Here is a 22,555-nt window from a genome sequence, read left to right as displayed (position 1 = left end):
GTCTTTTATTGCCTCTTCCACTGACCTTGAAGCTCCTTCCTTGGTAAATGTCTGACATGAGGGCTGGACCATCTGTTCTTGCTTCCCCAGGAAGCTGGCAATTTGAGTCAGTGAGAGAACAGAGAGGCATTTGGATAGGGAAAAGTCCCTGTATGCTTCTAGGTAGGTAGGAGGCAAAAGGAGGGGAAGAAAACATCCTTCAGATGCTCAGACCTCTTGGGATGTGAATATTTACTGAAAGAGAGGAGGGCTGGAGTGTGTTGCTTTTGGGAGTGAAGGCTGGAGAAAACAGACTAAACTCTTCCTGGGGAAAGGTAAGGGGTATGTAAAGAGTGGCAGCTCTTCCTTCCAAGGAGCATGTAACCAGTGGGATGTGCAACCTTCTTCTTGTTCAGCAGGTGTAGCAGCAAGGGTACAGCCTGTGCCAGGCTTTGCTGAGGGTGAAAGGAACGGGAGCACACAAAGGCTCCCTGCAAAAAGGGAACAAGCTGCCCAGGGTGCAAGGCTGACTGACTACAGGAGCGAAAGCAAGAGAGCTTTTTGTGTCTCTCTACCATCCTCTCATGGTCAAAGTCTCTCTACCAAGCATGTGGGGAGCTCTGCCCAGAAGATGTCATCTTGCTGACAGGGGCCTGTCACACAACAATACTTTTTGCTCTCACTCTGTGTGCAGTCCTCTTGCACAAAGCACAGGAGATCTGAGTGCCCTGCTTTAATTTCAATGGTATGGCACAGACAGTCCTGCCTAATTTAAAATCTAGTCTTGATTTATGGATTTCTATGCATAGGGAATCAATCACAAACCCAGTGTGCATTTTCAGGAGTTTTATTACCCTCAGAATTAAACATGCTGAGCTTTAGTCTTTTTGTAAAAGCTTATAATTATAATCACATCAGCCTGCACCAAAGCTATCACTTACCCAAGTATGTGATTGAATTGTCTGCTGAAAAAAAAAATCACTCATGCTGGACCAAGCATTTCATGTCAAGATGCTGTCATGTATGTCAAAAAAAATCACTCATGCTGGACCAAGCATTTCATGTCAAGATGCTGTCAGGTATATGATGTAGAAGCTCTAGCAGTGTTTCACAGCCAGCTGCATCAAGTCTCTGGTGTCTCACTTGGATCAGCTCTAACTCCTGGTGATAGAAGGGGTATCTGTCCAGTTCATCACAAGGGAGTGCTTAAAGAGCCAGTGATAACTGCAGTACCCTATTATGTGCTGTAGTAGAAAAAACTGGTTTCAAGTCTTATGATGCCTTAAAACCTTTTTCTGTATTGCCTTCCCCATGCTCAGTGATTTGGGTATGAGTAATGCTGTCTTTCACTTCATTTCTTCTACATAAGCTATCCATGCAGATTTATAATTTCCAGGCAGACAACATTTCTTCCTTCTTTTCCACTTGCCCCAAGGGTTCATCAAGTAGGATTTTATTTGCAATACATAAAATCTTTTCAATAGGCATAGCACTTGGTAAATGCAGGTATGAGTCCAGGCCTTTTCACTTGGCCTCATCCTGGAGCCCTGCCCTACCCTGACTAAAGGAGCCCTGGTGTGGTTTTGGTGCCCTGATTTGCTGGGCTAAAGCTCAGCTAGACAACTCAGCAGCAGCTTGTGAAGGTCTTAAAAACTTCTTCTGGCTGTGCCAGGAGGCCTTCACAGGGAGCCCTGTGTCCTTTACAGCACAGCCCTGCCATGCTCTGCTGTCACTGGCACCACACTTAGCAAGCAACTGCACTCACAGGTTACCTTGGTCACCAAACCACAGAATGGTTTTGGGTTGGAAAGGACTTCAAAGATCTTCTTCCAATCCCCCTGCCATGGGCAGCGACACCTTCCACTACACCAGCTTGCTCAGAGCCACATCCAACCTGGCCTTGAAGTATTTCAGGGATGGCGCATCCACAGCTTCTCTGGGCAACCTGTGCCAGTGCCACACCACCCTCATGGTGAAGAATTTTTTCTAGGTGTCTAACCTAAATTTCCCCTCTGTCAGTTTAAAAACATCATCAGCTTATAAATTAAACATTGTTAAAAATTGTGATGTCTAATTCTGCTCTTTTTCTGTCTCTCTCTTTGCTATAACAAGATGTTCCTTTTTCTTCTGTTTATGTCTAGGGTTCAGGGACTGCAGAGCTCTAGGCTTGGACCTGTCAGAAGAAATCTTGTGCCTCTTTCCACTGCCATCTGCTGTTTCAGGATCCTTAAATACCAGAGGAACTTTTGCGGTTTGCTTGAGATTCTTGCTGGGGACAGCAAGAAGAGATAAGGTCTTTCAGTGATCGCCAGAGCTGTGCTCCATGTCCTTTCAACACCAGGCAAGTCTTTGAACCTGTGCCTAGATTTCAACTGTAAATAAGGAGAGAAAAAAATAACCAAACCAACCAATGCTGACTTGAAAAAGCTTCTTTGTAGAAGGAATTTACCTGTGCAGACCTGCTGCATAACCACGTGTAACTTTTTCTTGGGTCAGCCCACAGCCTCAGCACATCTGCACCCTTGGCAGGAGAGGCTGTACCTCATTTATATCCTGCTCAGCCACAGGAGAAGCTTGTTTGATTCCAAATACCCTTCTCCCTCCCGTTTCTCAAGGGAAAAGCATTTGATTAGAAGGTGCAGAAGTTACTTTTAGGTCTGTTTCTGGTTCTACAAGTGTGGTGCATCCCCTTGGGCCACAGTAGGACCTTAAAACACTCACTCACAACAAAATGTCAGCATTTTCAGGCTGCTCAGATCCTGTGCCACCAGATTCCCACATCCTTCTGCAGGACTTGATGTACAAGCTTACAAGCAGCAAATCCAAGATTTCTCTGTTCAATGATCCTAAATGCAGCTGGTTTGGATTTGGGATACAGAAGACCTAAAAACATGGAGAGGGAAGACACTGTCAGGAGCCTGCCACTGGCAGTCTTTAACTTGAAAAAGACTGTAGGAAAACTGGGGCTGCTACCAAGCTCTCAGGATGGCCCCCTCCACCCAGCTCAAGGCTGTCACAGGATCCCAATGGGCTCAGATACAAGGCACCATGAAAACTTGGCCCTTCTCCCAAGAGTCAACAGGCAAGAATCTGGAGTGGACATGGATTCCAGTGCTGCTCTTGTGATGAGAAGACAGCAGTGAACATTAAAACACTTCACCTACTTGTACTTTATGAAGTGAGATCTAGTCAATACTCACACATTTACAAAAGTGTTTATTGCACATCCTAATTAATTTTCAAGAAAATATAGTAACTACAAATTCTAATTTCCCTCATCTCTGTGGTACAAAGGTCTGAAAATGAACCTATCTCCTCTTTGCAAGACATATGCTGACAGGTGTATCAACAATTTAACTTTTAAATAGCTCTTTTCTTCTACCAGATCCTTCCCAAAAGTAAAAAAAAATTAAAAAGAACACAGCATAGAAATGTATCTTTCCTAGTATTCTGGCTTCTTGGTAAAAGGGGTCCGTGCTTGGAAGAACAGCTCAGGGGACCAGACAGTTGGCCTTTCCAACACAACCCCTGAATAATTTCCACCTGAGAGGTGATTCTCACCTTCTGAAGGGGAACAAGTTTTCAGGACAGGATCATTTAAAAACAAGGTCTTGGTGACACTTGCAGATAAAGGAGTTGTTAGAATCTTGGCTCTATCCCCAGGGCTTATTCTCTCATTTTGGATGAGAGATTCATCATTTTCACCGTTCTTTCTGCTTTCAGAAATAGGGTTGCTGCCAGTGTGCCCACAGGTGGATTGCAAGTCAGCAGCACAGCTAACTGCTTTTAAATTTAAAGATGCAGTTGGTTTCAGCCCTTTGTTTGAAGATGCAGGGATCCACTCCTCCAAGCTGGCAGGCAGTTGGCTGCTCAGGAACTTCTGAGAAGCAGAGCTACCACTGTCTTTGTCTTTCCTGTTCCTTGGTCTCTCACGTTTCACTACCTTGCTGGTAAGCTGCTGCAGCAGAGTGTTCTGAAAGGAAGACCTGGATCGCTTGCATTTGGAATGGATTTTAGTTGGATTTTTAGGGGTGAAGAGGGTGATAAAAGAGCTTCTTTCCCCAACAGGCCATAGTTTTTGCAGAGGTTTAGTCATAGGAGTTGACTGTGAATAAGGAACGAAGTCCTGAGCACAAACTGAGCTGCATTCTGAATCCCAAAAGGAGTAAGTTACAGGTGTGCTGTGCTTGCTAAAAGCATGAGGGGACCTGGGCAGGGATGAGCTCAGTTTTGAACTGTAACAAGGAACACCTCCAGGAGAAAGCACTGATTCAGCTGTGACCTTCTCTGTCAAAGTATCCTCCTGTATTAAAGAATTACATGATTTATTTAAGAATTCCACAGGTTTTGCCACATCTCTTACACTTGCATCAAAGAGATCAGCAGAAGCATTGTATCTGCCTTCAGGGAGGATGTTGTTCCACTGCAGCTCTTTCCTACTAACACTTTTGAAGGCATTATCTGGCAGTTCTGTCAATGGTTTTAATTCTCTTTTATATATACTTCTTGCATTGTTGGGAATTGGTGGATCAGCGACCTGGGCCCCTGTGAGTGCAAGATCTGTTTTTTGGCTTGGTGTAGAATAGTTTTCTTTATTTTCACAAGAAGCTAAACAGCTTTCACATGCAGAATGCACACAGGGGGCTGTCTTGCTCTTTTTTGAACAGGAGGTTTCTCCATGCAGCCTAATAAAAGACCAAGATGAATCTGCAGGGTCATTATTTGCTTCTTTGGACTGCACATATCTGCTCTGAGAAACAGAAGGCTCTGGTGTAACTGGTGAGGATGCTCCACCTTCTGTGAGGGTTGAAGATAAATCATTAGGGGAAGATTCATATTGTGAGACATCACTTGGAGGGTTTGCATTTGACTGAAGACAAGCAAAAACTGTGGTCTCCCAGCTGTCATTCCTTGCTGGTGGCAAGAGCCTCCCTGAGACACTGGCTGCAGGCAAATCACCTACAGCTTGCTTGGAATATGATTCCTTAAGATTTACACCTAACTTGCTACTTTCAAGATGGACAAGTTTGCTTGCATCAAGGGTGGGTGACGTTACAACACTCCTGCCATCCTCTATTCTGGCTAACAATTCATTTAGGCTTTCTGAGAATGGGAGTTCTTCCCAAAGCACAGAGTCCCTCTGAGACACTCCAGCTACATTTACGTGATTGGGAGCTGAGGCATCTCTCTTGCAAACAAGGGCATTGTGGGATTTTTCTGCGTAACAATAATCTCTACTATTAGTTTTTGGGTAATTGTTTTTTACCTCAGATTCCAAGGGATGTTGTAACAACTTGGAACTGTTTCCATGTGAACATTTGGTGTTTGAAGAGGAAACTCTCTCCAATTTATCAGTTGCAGAGATACCATCAGTACAACTAAGCTGTGAACTCGATTCATTATCCTGCTCTTTATCCCCTTCCTTCACAGAAGAGATCAGAAACTGTGAGTCCCAAAGAGTTTGATTGTTGAGGCTTACACTGCCCAATTCTACAGAGACAGGCTTCTCCTCTTGTTCCTGCTGTTCACTCACCAGCTTTCCCACTTCCAGAGTGGGAAAGTCTTCCACTGTTACCCAAGCAACAGATGAAGTCAGACCTAAGGATTGCTGCCAGCACCCTAAAAAACTTTCCCTGCCACTAGACTGAACAAAACAGGAGCTCCTGCTCAGGCTAGACAAGCTGCTGAGCTCACTGAGAGGTTCATCTACGGGAGCTGATGACGCATCAGGTAAATATGAGCTGTCCTTACAGCTCCTGAATTTTGCCGACTGCAGGAGACGATCTAAGCAGCTGATAACAGTGAAGCCAGTAACAGCAGCATTTGGCGGGAAGATCTGGCACGCCACAAGGCTTTTTGTACTTCTATTAATTCTGGAACACTTCTGCAAGGTGCTGCTGGCAGCAGAATGGCCTCCAACTTCCCTTGCACAAACCTGGGTGGGGGGAAAGAAAACAACAAACCAATCAACTTAAAGAAAAAAATATTAACACATGTCTTTCAAGTCAGGAGTAAATTTAGATCTCCCTTTTTGTCAGGATCTGCAGGGGAGAGAATACAAAACAGCCTGTCACACAAGGCCCTCCCTGGGAAATAAACCCTGGCAAAGGCTGTAAAGGGCATCACAGTGAAAGGTTCTTTGCTTGTTGCAATTACAAATTTCAGAGCTGGAAAAACAACCAAGAACTCTGAGAAAGGACTTCACAGAAAATTTCTTCCTCCCTTTAGGGCACTGAATGCTTCCGGGCCTCCTCTAGTGCAGTTCAGTGTGAATGGCTGGCAGCCTCAGGCCAGTGCTTTGCTTTTATGCAGGAGGCACTGGGCAGCACTTGAAACAAAGCACTGTGGTACCAGACACTTGACTTGGCAGCTCAGCTGCCAAAGCCAGCGTGGTACTTTCTGTGCACTACATCCGTGAAAGGGAAATAAGCTAGGACCTTTATCTGCTCTGATTTTTTCAGAGAGCAGTGTTTCAAAGGAGCTTCAACTGCAATTCTTTATAAAACCTGCTTCTCTCTACACTGAAATTACAGGTGAAAAACGACATTAAACAGAGAGTGAATTAGCTCATATTTTAAGAAGTGGATAAACCCTTTCTCATGTACCCCTCAAGGTCTGGCAAAGCCACAGAGGCCAAAAAGCAGATATAGTTATCTCCAATAACCCTCCTCCTCCCTCAGTCTGTGCAAGGTTTAAGGCTGAAGGCTGTTAGCCAAGGATAACATCCTCGTAGGTAAGTCTTTAAAAGTATCTTATGCTGACTCTGAGTATTATCTGGGACATATACAACAGCTGAACACAACTATACAGAAATGTCTACAGCCAAGGTCTGAGCAAAGTCTTTGAATGTGTGTTCAGCTCTTGTGTGTGCAGGAGCAGCCACAAGGCTGGTGATATCTAGGATTAGTTATATTTGTCAAGGCATCAGGCCCAGAGACCTGGTCAAAGGTTGCAGGTAAGTAAAATTAATCCAAGAAGTTCTCCAACTTCCATTACTTAAGATCAGTAATAAGCTGTACATCAGGAAAAATCTCAGTTCAGATACAACCTGTGGGAGAGGCAAAACACCTGCCAGGTAGGATTTAATTCACAGATTTCATCATATGAATGACTCACATAAGCACCACTTGAAGAGAACTTTGAAGACTGTTTCTATATAAATACTGCTAAGAACTAATATTTCAAAGTGTGTTCAACACTTAAAAGAGCCACCAGTGCAGATGGTGAACAGCTGTACTTTAACAACATTTTGAAAATGCTCTTAAATCCAGAAATATTAAAATGCTACAAGGGGATGTGCTTGTCCTTACATTTTAGACTGGAAAGGAGAATACATGGCATAGGAAAGGTAGGGCAGTGCTTGGAAAGGGAGTCTGTTTCTTGCTCCAACCGTACATGGTTTTTTTACAGGCTCCAAGCTGTTACTGATATGCACAGGAGCTGGCATTGCTCAGGCTCTCCAAAAAGCACCCTGACAAGCTGTTAAGCTGACTACTGCCATTCAAGATGATTTTTGGATGTGACTCATTCAAAAAAAACCCAAAACGACAGGAGTTTTGGGGAAAAGAAGCCGAGTCCTTCTCATGTCCTAGCCTTATATTTTCTCAAATTCCCAAAAGAAGCTGTACATGAAGCTTTGATAACTCAGTCTATGCCCCTAACTGGCTACAGAAACTCACTAAAAGGCCATAATGTGGATTAAAAGATACCTTCACTCCAAATATAAACCTTTTTCCAATGAAACAGGTTTCCACTGCTTGAACCAATGCTCTTGTAGTTGACTCTGTGTTTGTTTCTCCTGACAGCTGATTGAAGTCTTGCATATACCTAGAATAAAAACACATGGAAGTACTGGACCAACAGAGGAAGAAGCCTTACGTAGCATTTTAGCTGTAATATAGTGTCAATGAGAACACATGGTAAGGAAAAGATTTTGTGCTAGCTTCAACTAAACTCACAATGAAAACAGGAAAACCATGAACCTATAAATTAAATTCTTTAGTTCACCTAACTTGTTAGTGAGATAAAGTAAGCAAAACAACCACTCTGAACAAATTTAATACACACACAACTTTCAGGTGTTCCCCACATGGTTGTGATTTTTCTGCCAACACGGTGACTGTACAATGCTGGTCAAGATGCTGCTATTCCTTACACATCCTTCCTGCCCAGCCTTTACAGCATGGTGGTATCCATGTAAGACTTGGAAATAAGTGCTTTTCACAGCTAACAGCAGTACAGCAGTGTAGGGCAGAATGCTTGTCATGAGCATGTCATTAATCTGCTAATATGCCACTACAAACAATTCATCTTTGAGCCAGGCATTGGGAAAGTAACAGACTAGGGAAAGAAGCAGGGAATCCATCTGAATATCCCATCCTGGCAGTTTCACATTTTGTTGTTTGTTTTTTCAGATTTTAGAATATCTGAAACCTATAATGTGGGTGGTCATCGTCTGAGGACTAACAGACTTTCTTAGAAATCCCTTCTTTCTTCAGGAAAGAAATCCCTTCTTTGGTCATACTGCCAAATAGTCACAAGGTGCATTCAAACTGTTAGAAAATAAAATCCAGAGGCTCTATCTAGAAAAGCCAACTTACTTAAACAAAGGAAATTCAATCATCTCAAAAAAAAGGAGAAAGGACACAAAGAAGAAGCCAAACCAATCAAGCAGTGAGGCTCACTTAACAGGTAGTAGCAGCCTTCAATAGACAAGTGGAAGATTTCTTCTACTACCTAGAAGTAATCCATATCAAAACATCAAGATTTCAGGAAGAAACAAACTTCCACACTTTCTCAAGGTGATGGGTACCAAGAAAATGCTGGAAGGGAGCACTTCAGCAGTTACTTCCCACCATCTAGGCTCATTGCAGCTTTTTTTTAGGCTGAATAAATAGCAGCAGATATATGGTCAGACAATCTATTCCTTACCTCTGCAGATTCTCTGCGGTGACCCCAAAGAATGGATCTAAGCAACTTCCAAAAACAGTGATGTCAAACAAATCATTAGTGTCAGCAATCTTTAGGGACAATCTATATCTGTAGCTTGCATCTTTAGCTTCACCTGTGCAGCCACATTTTAGACAGATGAACCTGACAAAAGACAGTAGAAGGATAAAAAAGATTGAATAGATGAACTTCTGTTCATCACTGCTGAGGCAAGAATTTATCTGCAGCCGTAAATATTACTACTATAATGTATCAAATATTCCATTAAAAACTATAAGATTTTTTCCTTATTCTTTACTCCTTGAGGCATTAATCTTACCAAAGGCTCAGAGCAAGATGTGTGTGTTATGACAGAATGCCTCTGGTTTCTTTCACTGATTTATTAAATGCTAGCCTGTTGTGAAATTGAAGGGACAGTGGGTTTTGAGATATTGTTGGGGTGCAATTTTGAATTTCCTGCGCGCATTTTTCTCACATTTCATTCTGGTTTGGGATTTTTCTTCCTACAGCTTGAGTATAAATACCTAGGTTTAAAAAATAATCAGGAGACAGCACTGTTATTTTGTACTTCAGTATTTGAAACAACAGATATCCTTGTTTTACAAAGTCAGCTCTTTCCATTTAGTGCTGACATTCATTGATTTACTGTTCTTCTGTGTGTCAGAGATTTCACCCACCACTGCAATTAAAAAAGAAAGCTCATCCCTTTCTGGACATGCACTCAGTGAAGAGGCATACAGGACTACCAGGTGCACTGCACATGTAGAATGAGATGAAAAAATAAAATCAGGATTTGGTCTGGAGGGGCTGGATTTTCACCACTTTGTTTAGTGTTCAGCTAACAGACAGCCCCAAGTTAATGGAAATCAGTACATGATTCCCAAAACAGGACATACCTCCTGGAATCCAGTATCAGCCTGGAAAAGCAATTTTGACAGGCAGGATAGATGAAGCAGGAATTCTGGATGGAAATCACAGAGGCAGCCAAGAGTCCCTGCACACTCTTCATGTGCTCACAGCATCACCTGAAACGAGTAAGTTGAAATGGTTAGAAGAGTTCTCATGAGGTGTTAAATTCAACTGCTTTCAGTTGGGTTATTTTAACATTTTGAACAGCAACCTTCAGGAAATTATGATCTCTTTTTGAAAAGAGAAATTCTATTAATTAGCTCTTAAAAATAATAAAAAAGGGATAAAGTTATGCAATATGAAGGAACTGTTCATGGCATTTGCACACAGATCATGCAAATTCTCACTTGCCTTTAGAAATCTTTATCAGAATTATCCTTGGGCACAGCATTGCAGGAAGCAGCTTTCTAATTATTTTCCTTAATTTAGAGTGAAGTCACAACATGGGGTTAAAAACTGAAGTGATTCTGCACTTGTAATTCTAGAAATGTTTCACCACCAATGACCTGGAGAGGTTACTCAGAAAATCCTGAAAAAGGCTCACAACAGCAATGATGTTTGCTCCTATGTCATGCGCTTTGAGCTAAAAGGGCAGCTCCTGCTCCTGGTCAACAGAGGCTGCACAAATTTGACAAATAAATGATGAACTAAACATTTAAATAAATAGGAATTAAATTATCTTTATTCAGTATTCAGTATTTTTATTCAGTATTATTTCCTGCAGATTTATTTTGGCTTTATTATACTATACTGCCCAAAACATCAAGTTTTAGGAAACTTCCACTATTTTAGACAGACAACTTTTTTTTTTTTTTTCTCAGCAGATGTTAAAAAAATGTAGACAGCAATCACAGAATCCTGGAAAGGCTTGGGTTGGAAGGGACCTTAAACATCACCTAGCTCCAGCCCCAGTGCCATGGGCAGGGACACCTTCCACTAGACCAAGTCACTTGGGGCTCAGCCAATCCCAAAGCACAGAGCTCCAACTCGAATGGCCAAAATGCTCTCTACAGCTCAATCAAACGACTCCTTAAAAGTCTGTATGTGCACAAGCTCTTTTATCACAGCTGTAGCTAAATATAAATATCTCTTTGATATAAACTGCAGAATAGGAAGGGAATTCCACACCCTCATCCCAAAACTCTCTCTGAGAGGCAAAAGACCAAAGAGATAGAAGAGACTCAAGTATGGCTTTTACAGGTCAAAACAAAAATCCCACATTCTATGATCAACAATGATGTTTTGTTCATATTTTGCCACCAGGAAGTTAAGCTTACAGGCTGCTCCTTTGCCCTTTGGAACACCTTTCTCAGCATATCCTGGTAAAAACAAGTTCTGTAACACTGAGTACTGGAAAAATGTGAGTGACTGAACTCATTGCCTCTAAGTAGTTCAGATTAAAAAAAAAAAAATCCCAGTATTCCCTACATCTGGAAAATGGGGGTAGGAGAAGGGAAAAGCTGTAATAGGGGACCAAAGAAAATAAGAAAAACCCCACTTTTCCAGAACATACATATTAATAGAAACTAATTTGACTCAGTATGTTGAATGGTGCATGCCCTCAACTCTTACCAAAAGGGAACTATTTTGTTTGAGTAACAAAGATTTTGTTTTAGCCCAAGATAACAGTAAAAAGTACATGGAAAACACATCAATATACAGAAAAGGAGAAATAAAGTTAAGTCTGATTTTTTTATTGCCCAAAATGGTGGGCCTGGAGAAACTAGCACGTGCTTCATTCCCACCCGTTTTCAACGCAGAACTCCAGAAACAAAGTTTATGTAGTTCCTGTTACCTGCACTTTTATGAGACATTAAAAAATACACAACAAAACAAAAAAACCCTAACGCACACTCCAGAAAACAGAGAACACTGCAAGTACTAAACTGAAATACGGGAGATAAAGCACAGCGTGGAAGTGCTCACACAGGTTCTGCCAAGAGCAACCAGACTCAGGATCTCCACCTCGATTTCCCTTTGGAAGAAACGCCGAGCTCACTACCGGGAGGCAGACTGAGAGAGGTCGGCACGACCAGCTCAGTTTCACTTGAACTTTTTGTAACACACCAAACAACGCAAACCTCAGCGCCCGGCCGGGCAATCCGAGCCCTGCAGCTGCACTCGCTGCCTTCCCGCGGCGCGGCTCCTGCTGCCCTCTGGCGATGCCGCGGCCTCGCTCTCCCTAAGGAAAACCAAAGCACGTCAACACATCTCGCTCCCGTTGGCACCCCTGAGCCTGCCCGAGGCGGACAGCTCCCCGGGGCCGGGCTGGTTCCACTCTCCCGGGCCGGGCCGGGGCGCAGCGCTGGCTCTGGGGGCAGAGCGGCACGGCGGAAGCGAGGCCGCTGAGGGCCGCCGCGGGGGCGGGGCGGGGCGGCGCTCAGCCAATCGCCACGCGCTCCCGGGGGGGCAGAGCGGCCCCTCTCCGCCAATCACAAAGCGAGAATGTCGGAGCGGCGAGACGGGCGGGTCACGTGCTTCGGGCCGCGCGGCCGAAACACCTATGGAAGCCGCCTCAGCCAATCGCGAAGGCGCGCGCGAGCCAACGGCCGGCCGGCAGCCAATCGGAAGGCGCCGCTGGTTCGGGCCCGCCCCTGCACGTGTAGGTTGGCCCCGCCCCCAGGGCCCCGCCGCTCCCCCGGGGCCGCGCGGGGCAGCCCCGGGCGGAGGAGCCGGGCCCCTATAAAGCGGCAGGGCCGGCCCGGTATCTGCTTCTGCCCCCGCCGGTCCTACGGGCCTCGCCGCCCCTGCCGCCCCGGCCATGCTGCGGCTCCTCCTGCTCCTGCCGCTGCTCGGCGCGGCCGGCGCCCTGCCCGCCCCGCTGCGCCGCCGCCGGAGCGCCTCGCTGCCTGCCGGCCGCTACCTGACGCGCTACCTGAGCCAGCAGGTGGGAGCCCTTGTGAGGGGAGGGAGCTCCCTGGGGAGCTGGGGCACCTTCCCCTGTCACCAGCCTCCCCCGAGCCGCAGGCGGGACGCGACTATTCGCAGGCTTTAAAAAAAAAAAAAAAAAAGGCAACCCAAAAAACCCCGGAATGCCGGTTCTCCTTGGAGGACGGTTCCGAGCCGTGGGTGTTCGGTTGGGTGCGGTGTTTAAAGGGTTGCTCTCTTTGTCTCGCACTCCCGCGCCCGTGTCAGCGCGGGGCTGCGCGCCGCACATCGCGCTGGCGAGCCGCAGCCGCGTCCGGGTTGTTTTGTTCCTTTAATCACAGAATGGTGTGGGTTGGGAGAGACCCTGAAGGTCCATCTAATTCCCCCTTACCCCTGGCCATGGGCAGGGACGCTTTCCCCTGGATGGTGTTTGTCCACTTATTTTTTACCTTTTTTTATTTTATACGTTCTCAAGATATATTATGTAGCAAAAAGTAATGAATTTTTTTTTTTTTTTTTTTAAGTTATTTTATGCATTCTTCTTAGTCTTCGCACATGTACTTGTGGCTCCGTAGCCTGTTGTATTAGTGGCTGGTTTTCTCAGTGATTTTCCGTGGCCTTTCCCTAGGCAAAAAGACAAAACAAATTCCAGAGCTCCCAGCCCCAGGGGTCACAAGGCTCCTCCCCTATCTTGGTTCTTCCTGGGAGCCAAGGTTGAGAACAACTCCTTGGGATACATTTCATGGACAAAGTACTGATACTACCGAAGGGGAAACCCCCAGAGAAGGGGCTTGACCTGGGGAGGGGGGGGAATTGTGTCACCGCTTGTCCTCCTAATTGGTGCTTTTTAATAATTATACCGATTTCCAAAAACCTATAAAAATGTACTCATTCCTGTGGGGCTGGGCTTTTGTGAACTGGCTTTTTTGGGGACATCTTTCCATAGCTGCCTCTGAAACCCTTCAATAAATCCCCCTTACCCCTGGCCATGGGCAGGGACGCTTTCCCCTGGATGGTGTTTGTCCACTTATTTTTTACCTTTTTTTATTTTATACGTTCTCCTTAGTCTTCGCACATGTACTTGTGGCTCCGTAGCCTGTTGTATTAGTGGCTGGTTTTCTCAGTGATTTTCCATGGCCTTTCCCTAGGCAAAAAGACAAAACAAATTCCAGAGCTCCCAGCCCCAGGGGGCACAAGGCTCCTCTCCTGTCTTGGTTCTTCCTGGGAGCCAAGGTTGAGAACAACTCCTTGGGATACATTTCATGGACAAAGTACTGATACTACCGAAGGGGAAACCTCCATAGAAGGGGCTTGACCTGGGGAGGGGGGGGAATTGTGTCACCGCTTGCCTCCTAATTGGTGCTTTTTAATAATTATACCGATTTCCAAAAACCTATAAAAATGTACTCATTCCTGTGGGGCTGGGCTTTTGTGAACTGGCTTTTTTGGGGACATCTTTCCATAGCTGCCTCTGAAACCCTTCAATAAAGATTCACTTTTATATTACCTCCTCAGTAAAATTATCTCGGGTTTCATTTCCACTTTTGAAAAAAAGGCAAGTATGGAACATAGGACAGATTTCTGTTAACTGACTTGAGCTTTGTCATCCTGTGTCCTCCAGCAGTTCGTTGGTGAAATCCATGGCATGTGGATAGAATAGAGGGCTCTGCAGTGTTGTCTTTAAGTGTTGGTGTGGTTTTCTTGAAAGCCACTTCGTTCATAGGTTTTCATAAAAACAGCAGTTCCTTGTGTGTGTCGAGCAGTGTCTGCAGCGTGCCCTGTTCTGCACCTGGGTTTCCTAGGGGAGGCAATGGTTCTTTCTGCGGGGAGGCATAGTAAGGGAGCAGGATGTTTTCCTAGTCCTTGTACTCTCTTGGTTTGTTCAAAATCAGACTTGTGACGTGTCTGAATTTCATGCCCTGCTCTGCACGAGGAGTGGTGGGGAGGAGAAGGTGTTTAATTTAGAATAGAATAATAAGAATAGGATAGTTTAGGTTGAATAGCATTATAGACTAGAATAATTTAGATTGGAAAAGACCTTTGAGATCATCCATTAACCCAGTGCTGCCAAATGCACCACTAAACAATGTCCCCAAGTGCCATGTCTACACCTCTTTTAAAAATCTCCAGGGTTGTTGATTCAACCACTTCTCTGGGAAGCCTGTTCCAATGCTTGATAACTGTGTCAGTGAAATTATTATTTTTTAATATTTTATCTAAATGTCTCTTAGTGCAACTTATAGCTGGGCATCTTGGATGATACATGGATTGAATACCTCCTGTTTCAGCTTTGTACAAGGTGAAGTTATGGTGGAGTGAGCAAAATGGGAAGATTTACACTCACAGAGAGAACAGATGTAAAGAAAACAGATAACCTTTGTAAGATTATACTGAATAGCTATGGAATAATTTTAGGGTCAAGATCCCTGTCATTTGAGGTGGAAGATAGATTTGGAATTATTTTAATGAGAAATCCATCCACTGAGATTACATTCTTCTGCAGATAGTGTTAATGGTTTGGGAATGCTCCTGCTCCAGGGATCTCCCTGCATAAATCATGGAATTCCCGTGTCTTGACAACATCTCTGCCTCATGTTCACTCGGGATATGGGATTTGTGTTCCTGCATTAACTCCTCTAACAGCCCCAGAGCTTGTATGGTGAGCATTCTGCAGATAGCTTCTGCAGTGTGTGGCCAGCGTTGGCCAGGATATCACTCCTGCAGCAGTGGTGTAATTAACCCTAATTGTTGTGGCACACTGGTTGTTGCACATTGCTATCATAGTATCAGTGATACTAATTCTGTGCTGTGCCCTGAGCCACCCTTTGTCACCGTGTGTTACACCTCTGTCCTCGTCTCCTCCCGGGCTGTGGTGTCACCTGGCTGTTCTCCTCAGCTCTGGCCCTGGCAGCCCAGGTGCCATCCAGCTGCCAGCAGAGCTGCAGCATGGTTGGGACCTGTGGGCTGTGGTGTCACCTGGCTGTTCTCCTCAGCTCTGGCCCTGGCAGCCCGGGTGCCATCCAGCTGCCAGCAGAGCAGAGCTGCAGCGTGGTTGGGACCTGTAGCTTTTGGGACATAGGTAGGTATTGAGAGACAGGAGGGAAGAGTCACAGTAACAACCTGTTGTAAATATTGATGCCACATCTTGTTCACTCTTCTGTCTCTTCCTCTCATACTTCAAGCAAGAGCCTGTTGGCTGAGACTGGCTGCAGAAAGAAGGGAACCCATTCACCGGCCTGGAAATCCTTGCTTTCCTTGTCCAAAGACTTACTAATATTGTTGAACAGAGCATGAGAGGTGTGTTCATCAAAGATTTGACTTCTGCTGCTTGGCACTTGAAAGATACAGGGGTAGCACGAGAGGTCTAATCACATGGAGAGCACAGGACACGCTACCAGTAGCACAGTGCGTAGAACTGATAGAATTCAGCCCTGATAAAGCATGCACTCAGGGCTGTTGTCTGGGGATTTGTAATTGCATTATTGTTATTCTGTAGTGCAACATAAAAGCTATGATTAACATGTTAAATAAGGTGTGGTGATAGTTTGCCACCTCTCAAGATTGTTGAAGTTTAATTACTTACATTATATTTCTTATGACGTGAATTACCTGCTTGTGTTCCTTGCTGCCAGTCTTTCTTTTTAGCTAAGGTTCCTGCTTTGATTCTTGTTTCTCTCTTTGGTGGTTTTCATCACAAATTGAAATAATTTATCTAAAAAGTATTCAATATAAAAAATACTTCATAATATGGCAAAATACCATGCTGTTACAAAGGAAATGGTTTTATACCTATTAATATTAAAAATACCTTAAAATAAAGTCTTTTAATACTTAATACTTCTACAGAAGAAAACTCTGAAAGTGTAAGTAGATTCCTTACATGATTTGTTGCCTAAAAAGTTACTTCTTGATCACTGTGAATAATTTATTACTGCTGCACATTGGAACCTCTGGGCATGACAGTCTATAGACATGTAACATTGTTTGAGGGTCTAGTGTCAACTTTTACTGTGAATCAATGATATTTAAGTCTGTTTTCATAAAAATGGGGAAATAACAGGGTCAGAGTTAAGTTCAGTTCTCATTGCATTGAACTTCCTCCTGTTTACCAGTTTTGGTGTCAGACATCTGTGATGATGAGGCTAAAGTCTAGAACATTGAGAAATCAGTCAAGCAGTGCCTGTGTCAGTGTGATCTTACCTTGTTTGGTGATCTGTGTATGTATTTAATAACTTTTATTATTTTGGCTTGGAGGTGTGATTTTTTTTTCTTTTCCTCTCCCTTCAAAAGTGACTGATGTCTTTCAGCCCTCTACTCCTCCTGTGTATGAGTGAAATTACCCCAGTGAAAAGGTACCTCATGCAAACCTAGAAGAGGAGATGGCCCTTGAAGGAGAAACTGTGTCATCAGCCACATCTTTAACAAATTTTATCTGTTTTAGGGATGATTATCTCCTTTATAGCTTTTCTGAGGTACTAATGTGACTTTTGTAGGCCTGTTACACAGTTAGTTGTGATTTGTGTGTTAAATTAATCCATCCAAAATGGAACTTGACAGAGAGAATGATGTGTAGAAGCTGTATGAGGATCTGTATAGAGCTGTATGAGGATCACCATTGTTGGGATGGCTTCTTTGCAAGCAGCTGGATCTGTGACCACAGTTCAAATTCATTGGAATGACTTGGTGAGGCATCCAAGACCCATCTAGTTCTATTTACCCAAGCAGAAATAACCTTACAGCATACTGAGAAGGGTCTGGAGTCAGTCAGTTCTGACTTTTGGGGAGCCTTGTCTTGTACCTTTACATCTCTTTCTTTGGCACACATATCAGTGTTACAAAAACCAGAGCCTGAGGACTTGTGGTGCTTTGTATGCACTACTGCTGAGAGCATGATGCCTTAAAATTGCTGATATTTGAGGGCTTCTCAGTGACAAACTCATCTTAGAAAGGAGAGTGGACATGGTGTCTCTTCACTCAATTTGATAATTGATGGCTATGTGAGACTGTGCTGAGGAACCCTTCTCCTCAATCACAGTTTGTGAACTGCTATGAATTTGTCTAAGAACCAGTGTAACAAGTACAAATTAATTTTTATTCAGCAACTTACTGAACCTGGTCCTTCAATCAGATTGTCTTTAGAACTAATACATGTCAGTTGTGTCACCCCTGCCAAAAGAAGGATTCTGATTGCATTTCATAACTTCCTAGGTTTCACACTGATGTCAGTACCTCATAATAAATTCACATGAAAATCTTTGTGCTCTGAAATGCATCCACATTTCATATTGTGTGTACATAAAAGGAAGATATGTTGAAGCTTCAAAGTGATGACATTTAAAAAGTAATGCAATTTGATCCTTTCTGGCTTTGTCAGGAGTCTTTAATACCCTGTTTTCTGTTACAGACAGAAGTTCTGAAGTATAGAAAATAAAAGCCCTGATTGAAAATGTGAACATTAGAATGGATATAAATGTTTTTTAAATCTAATGAGATAGTTTTAAATCATAGGTCTGAAACTTGCTTAGGAAGACACTGAGATGGGTTGAGGTTATAATTTTTAATTGTGGTTAGCATCTTATTTAGCATCTTATTGTGACTCAGGTTGGTGTCTCAGAATAGTAACAGATGTTGGGAATGGTTACGAGGGGTTTGTTTTTCATGCCTGGCACCGTAATACAATAGCCCTTTGGCTTCTGGTGAAGGAAAAAACAAAGTGCTTTTTACAGAGCCCCTTGGTACCAATTAAAAGTTGTGCCGGTGTTTAGAGAAGAAGTGGTGCTGATGTTTGTCTCTGAGGTGAATTACTTGGAATAATGTGTTTTACTCATCAAGTAGTACAGGAGTACTTGGCAGCTCTTACTCTGTGATTTCATAGCATGATTTAAAATGGGAACTGTAAGCTATAAACCAGAAACAATAGCTCTTACTCGGTGAACAGGAAAACGGGGAAGTACTTGTTAAAGCTTGTCAGTGAAATTTTATTTTTATGCACTACTTATCAGTGGGGTCACAATGCAGACATCAGCTTCTCAAATTAATCAGGAAACAATTTCCTCACAACTTGCAGCCTCTTCCTTTAAGTGAGCAGTTAATACTAGTGACTCAAAAAACATCAATGATCACTGCTGTCTCACTAAAAATGAGCATATCTCACTAGCTTTAATTGTTAAAAGCTGTACTAGGCCACTGAAAGATTTCTGATAAACTGTCTAGATTAAAGTCTAAAGAACAAAACAGTAAGAACTGCCTATGGCTGAAGTAGCAAGCCTTTCCCAAGCCAGATGTGCATGAGAACTCCTGTTACCTCCATTGAATTTGGCTTGTACCATGAGATTCTACAAGTTGAAGCAGAGTCTCACAGCTGATTTTTTTTTTTTTTTGTGGGGAGATATGGAGGAAAATGAAGTTCAAAATGAAATTTTATACTAATGAGTTCTGTATCTATTCATGTGACTTTGAGGAGATCAAGACTAGCCATCAGCGTAAGAAGTTGTAGATCGTGCAGATAATTAAAAATTGAAGCAGAGTTTCACAGCTGATTTTTTTTTTTTTTTGTGGGGAGATATGGAGGAAAATGAAGTTCAAAATGAAATTTTATACTAATGAGTTCTGTATCTATTCATGTGACTTTGAGGAGATCAAGACCAGCCATCAGCGTAAGAAGTTGTAGATCGTGCAGATAATTCGTAGCATTTTGCCAAGTTGGTGAGAGACCAAAAGTCACACTTGATTATTACATTTTAGGCTTTCAAAAAACAAATTTATTGGTTTATTTCATACATCCTGTATTTGGATTTTATATCTGAAGCTTATAAGAAATTTAGTGGGGTAAACCAGGCTGTACTGGGCCATCTTACTAATACTTGCAAATGGTTAATTTCTTTGTTTTCCAGGTATGTAAATTCAGAGAATTAAATAAACACAGAAGGAGTTGCATTTTTTTTAAGCACAGTCAGTGGATAGCCTTTGCCTGTGGTGTAATGGGATAATTTTCTTTTTTTTAATTTAAAATTATTAGTTTGACTCATGCTTTCGTTCAGCTCTAGCATGCATGTAGTGTGTTCTGATATTTGATGCTGTTATAATGCTGCTGTCAGGTGTGCTGTGTGTGGTTGTTGTTCTCTAAACACACACAGTGAGCACAGAACAGAGCTTCTGATCCTTGTGAGCTGTTGTTTTTAACTTTAAATTGATGTAACAGCTTTTTCCATTGCTCACATCTGCAGCCAAGATACAGAGCTTATGTACAAGTTCACCCTTGTGTCAGGCTTGAAGCCAAAGTGGTTATGTGAAGATTAGCTGGAGAAGGTGCTTGTAGAGTGAAATTTGAGATGCGACTCTTTCCTGCAGAGGAGATGGCTCACTGAAAAGCCTACCTGCATGGGATACCATGGAGCCGTGATACTATGTGATGTCCTTTCCCTCTGATTACCAGTATGGACACACTTGGTGGTGCAGGGAGCCACAGATGATATTTCCCTGAATGCTGCTGGTTTCCCCATCATCCTGTCTACCAACGTCTTGCAGCCCTGCAAGCAGAAGTTGTTCCTTGGTGTTGCAAGCTTGCCAGAGTAGCAGTCGCTACGTGGTATTTCTGCTATTGCATAAGGGCTGTAGAAGTAATTGCTGCTTTCCTGCTTTCTTTTGTGGCATTTTCTCTCCCCCCACCTCAGTGCTGATCAGAATTGGTGGCTGCTAAATGCATGATCCACAGTGGCACATATGAAACATTTAGCATTTTAATACTGATAAATTGCCATCTCTGCACTGAGCTGTTGTCATTTAGTCTGTGCTCTGCCTAATTAGGATATTATCTGGATAGATGACAGGACAGTTTTCCTGTTTGCTGTCATTGTTTATCTCTACTTCCTTGGATCCTCTTTTCTAGGATTAGCAATAGAAAATATAATACAAATAATAGTGGTTGAACTATGTCTGGGAGAATGATAAAGCAAATTTATTTGTAGTTGTGAAAATCTGGGAAATAAAACAATTGCAACCTGGATTAAACCTTCTAAAAATGTTTAGGAAAGTAGACAGTTCTAGACCTTTTTGGGGGGAGGGGTAGAGCTGGTTTAAATATTTAATTTGACTAAGTAAAAATATTATCCTAGATCTGAAATGCTTTTATTCCCTGTGTCTTTAAACAAAAAAGAAAAATTGAGGAAGTGTTTCAAATAAGAACCATGTTCATCCGAGAAGATGAAACTTTGCAAATTCTTTTGCTTAAGCAATTAGTCCTACACAGAACTTTAGGTCACTCCTAAAAAGCCTGGAATGCTTTTATGCTGCTTAATCTGTGACATATTGACATTTCACATCCAATTTTTTCCTCTCCTCTGAAGTTAATCCTCTGAATGTGATGGATTTGTAATTCAATCTGGAAGGCACACGGAAAAAATTAGTGGCCTTAGCCTGTTAGGGGTCTGAGAGACCTTGCAAAGGGTAACTTCGCTCTTGCTGTAGTGTTCTTGGTGTAGTGCATCTTTGTTCTTTTTTCAGCCTTGAGAAATCACACGTTGTGAAGAAGGGCTCGTTGTGAGTTGGTTGTTCCCCATGCCTTGCCCCATCCCTTGTCCTGTGGAAGAATATCACCAGGAAAATAATACCTTGAATCAAATCAATGATGTGAACATGTGGGGCGTTTACTGCCATAGTAGTTAGTTGCAGAATTGTGTAGCTGGTGGAGTCGGAGCAGCACAAGCCTCTGCATTGCTCTGAAAAGAACCAGGTGGCAGGAGAATGGAGACTGGTTAAGGAGTGACAGCAGTAAAGCTGATTGAAGAGATTCCTGCCTTGGTCACCCATTCTCCCCCTTATGTTGGAGCTTTGTGACTCTCAAGTCTGGGACAGAAAATGTTGGTAGTGCCTGTGGTAGTTCTCCTTCCAAATGGAGGAGTTTTAACAGAGAACAGCATCTTCACTGTGTCTGCTGGAGGATTTTAAAGCCTAAACGTGTTTATGGACTTCATCTTTACATGGTAAGCAGAATCTGAAGGTTCAATTGCAGCACAAAACTATTAATGGTTTGTGGAAGTTGAAATCAATTTGTTTGTGTTCTCATTAACTGGTTGGGCTTCCGACATAAAAATAACCTTTCATCATGTACTGTTTGTTTCTAACAAGGGCTGACCTGAGTACCCTGGTGCTTTCCTACAGCATATCCTGTAGCTGTTTAAATTTTCTTTGGTCTTTTCAAGTGCCTGTCCAAACTGTGTGACTCAGGACAGGAGTAGAGTTCCTGTCTGAAGTTTTCCTTGTTCATGTGTTTTAATCACTGAAGAGATAAATCAGTGCTAAAAATCAGACTTCCTTAAACATCATCAGAAGAGCAGGTGCTGTGATTTCTGCATCATAAGAGAAGCTTCAGAAAGATACATGAAGTGTAGAATCATAAACACATTTAGGCTGGAAAAGATGTTTAAATTCATCAAGTCCATCTGTAATGTTACACTGCCAGGGTTGTCACTAACCCATGTGTGTTATCAAAGACCAGTGTACTCTCAAGGACACAGTTGCAATGATAAATTCTTTCTATTACAAGGATCCTAAGCCTGCATTTGCTTTGGGGGCATGTTTGGCTGGAAGCTCATTATAGTCAAGGAAATCTTAGTAACTCTTGCACTAGACCATTGCAGTAGTTGAATAGAAATTGGAAACTATAAATAGTCAAAAAGCATGTCTGTTGTGATCCATATGGTTTGGTAAATGTGATGGATTAACAAATAAAATTAAATCTGGTCAACAAAACCTCTGAATTATGGAGCTTGTAGAAAATGACCATGACAGAGTCAGTCTTGGCTTGGATGAACGTGCTCTTTGCTGGGTGGAAAACTGGCTGGATAGCTAA

At 42.9% G+C, this 22,555-nt stretch overlaps 2 protein-coding genes across 9 annotated transcripts in view; one reads left to right on the top strand and one right to left on the bottom strand.

Annotated features, from left to right (window-relative positions):
- Positions 1-1,013: 1,013 nt before the first annotated feature.
- Positions 1,014-12,190, bottom strand: DDIAS (DNA damage induced apoptosis suppressor). 8 transcript variants are annotated; one of them, XM_039718492.1, is made up of 7 exons: positions 11,919-12,190; positions 9,825-9,953; positions 8,911-9,072; positions 7,689-7,806; positions 3,541-5,914; positions 2,701-2,862; positions 1,014-2,351 (listed from the first exon to the last, which is right to left on the bottom strand). In XM_039718492.1, exons 2-6 carry the CDS (start codon positions 9,935-9,937, stop codon positions 2,732-2,734), a joined length of 2,898 nt encoding a protein of 965 aa, XP_039574426.1. In that variant the 5' UTR covers positions 9,938-9,953; positions 11,919-12,190; the 3' UTR covers positions 1,014-2,351; positions 2,701-2,731. The 8 variants fall into 8 exon arrangements, with proteins under 8 accessions (XP_039574426.1, XP_039574427.1, XP_039574430.1 ...); XM_039718493.1 differs by having other exon boundaries at positions 2,705-2,862; XM_039718496.1 differs by having other exon boundaries at positions 5,246-5,914.
- A 281-nt stretch (positions 12,191-12,471) lies between these two features.
- Positions 12,472-22,555, top strand: part of LOC120506721 (prolylcarboxypeptidase) — a 32,945-nt gene continuing 22,861 nt past the window's right edge. The window contains exon 1 of the mRNA XM_039718659.1: positions 12,472-12,724. Within this exon, the coding sequence (XP_039574593.1) occupies positions 12,599-12,724 (126 nt within the window). The 5' untranslated portion in view covers positions 12,472-12,598. The remainder of the gene's footprint in view (positions 12,725-22,555) is intronic.

This window comes from Passer montanus, unplaced genomic scaffold, assembly GCF_014805655.1.
Source record: "Passer montanus isolate IOZ18808 unplaced genomic scaffold, ASM1480565v1 scaffold4, whole genome shotgun sequence".
Classification (NCBI taxonomy): Eukaryota; Metazoa; Chordata; class Aves; order Passeriformes; family Passeridae; genus Passer; species Passer montanus.
The sequence above is the reverse complement of the archived record's forward strand: the minus strand, read 5'-3'. Positions and strand labels throughout refer to the sequence as shown.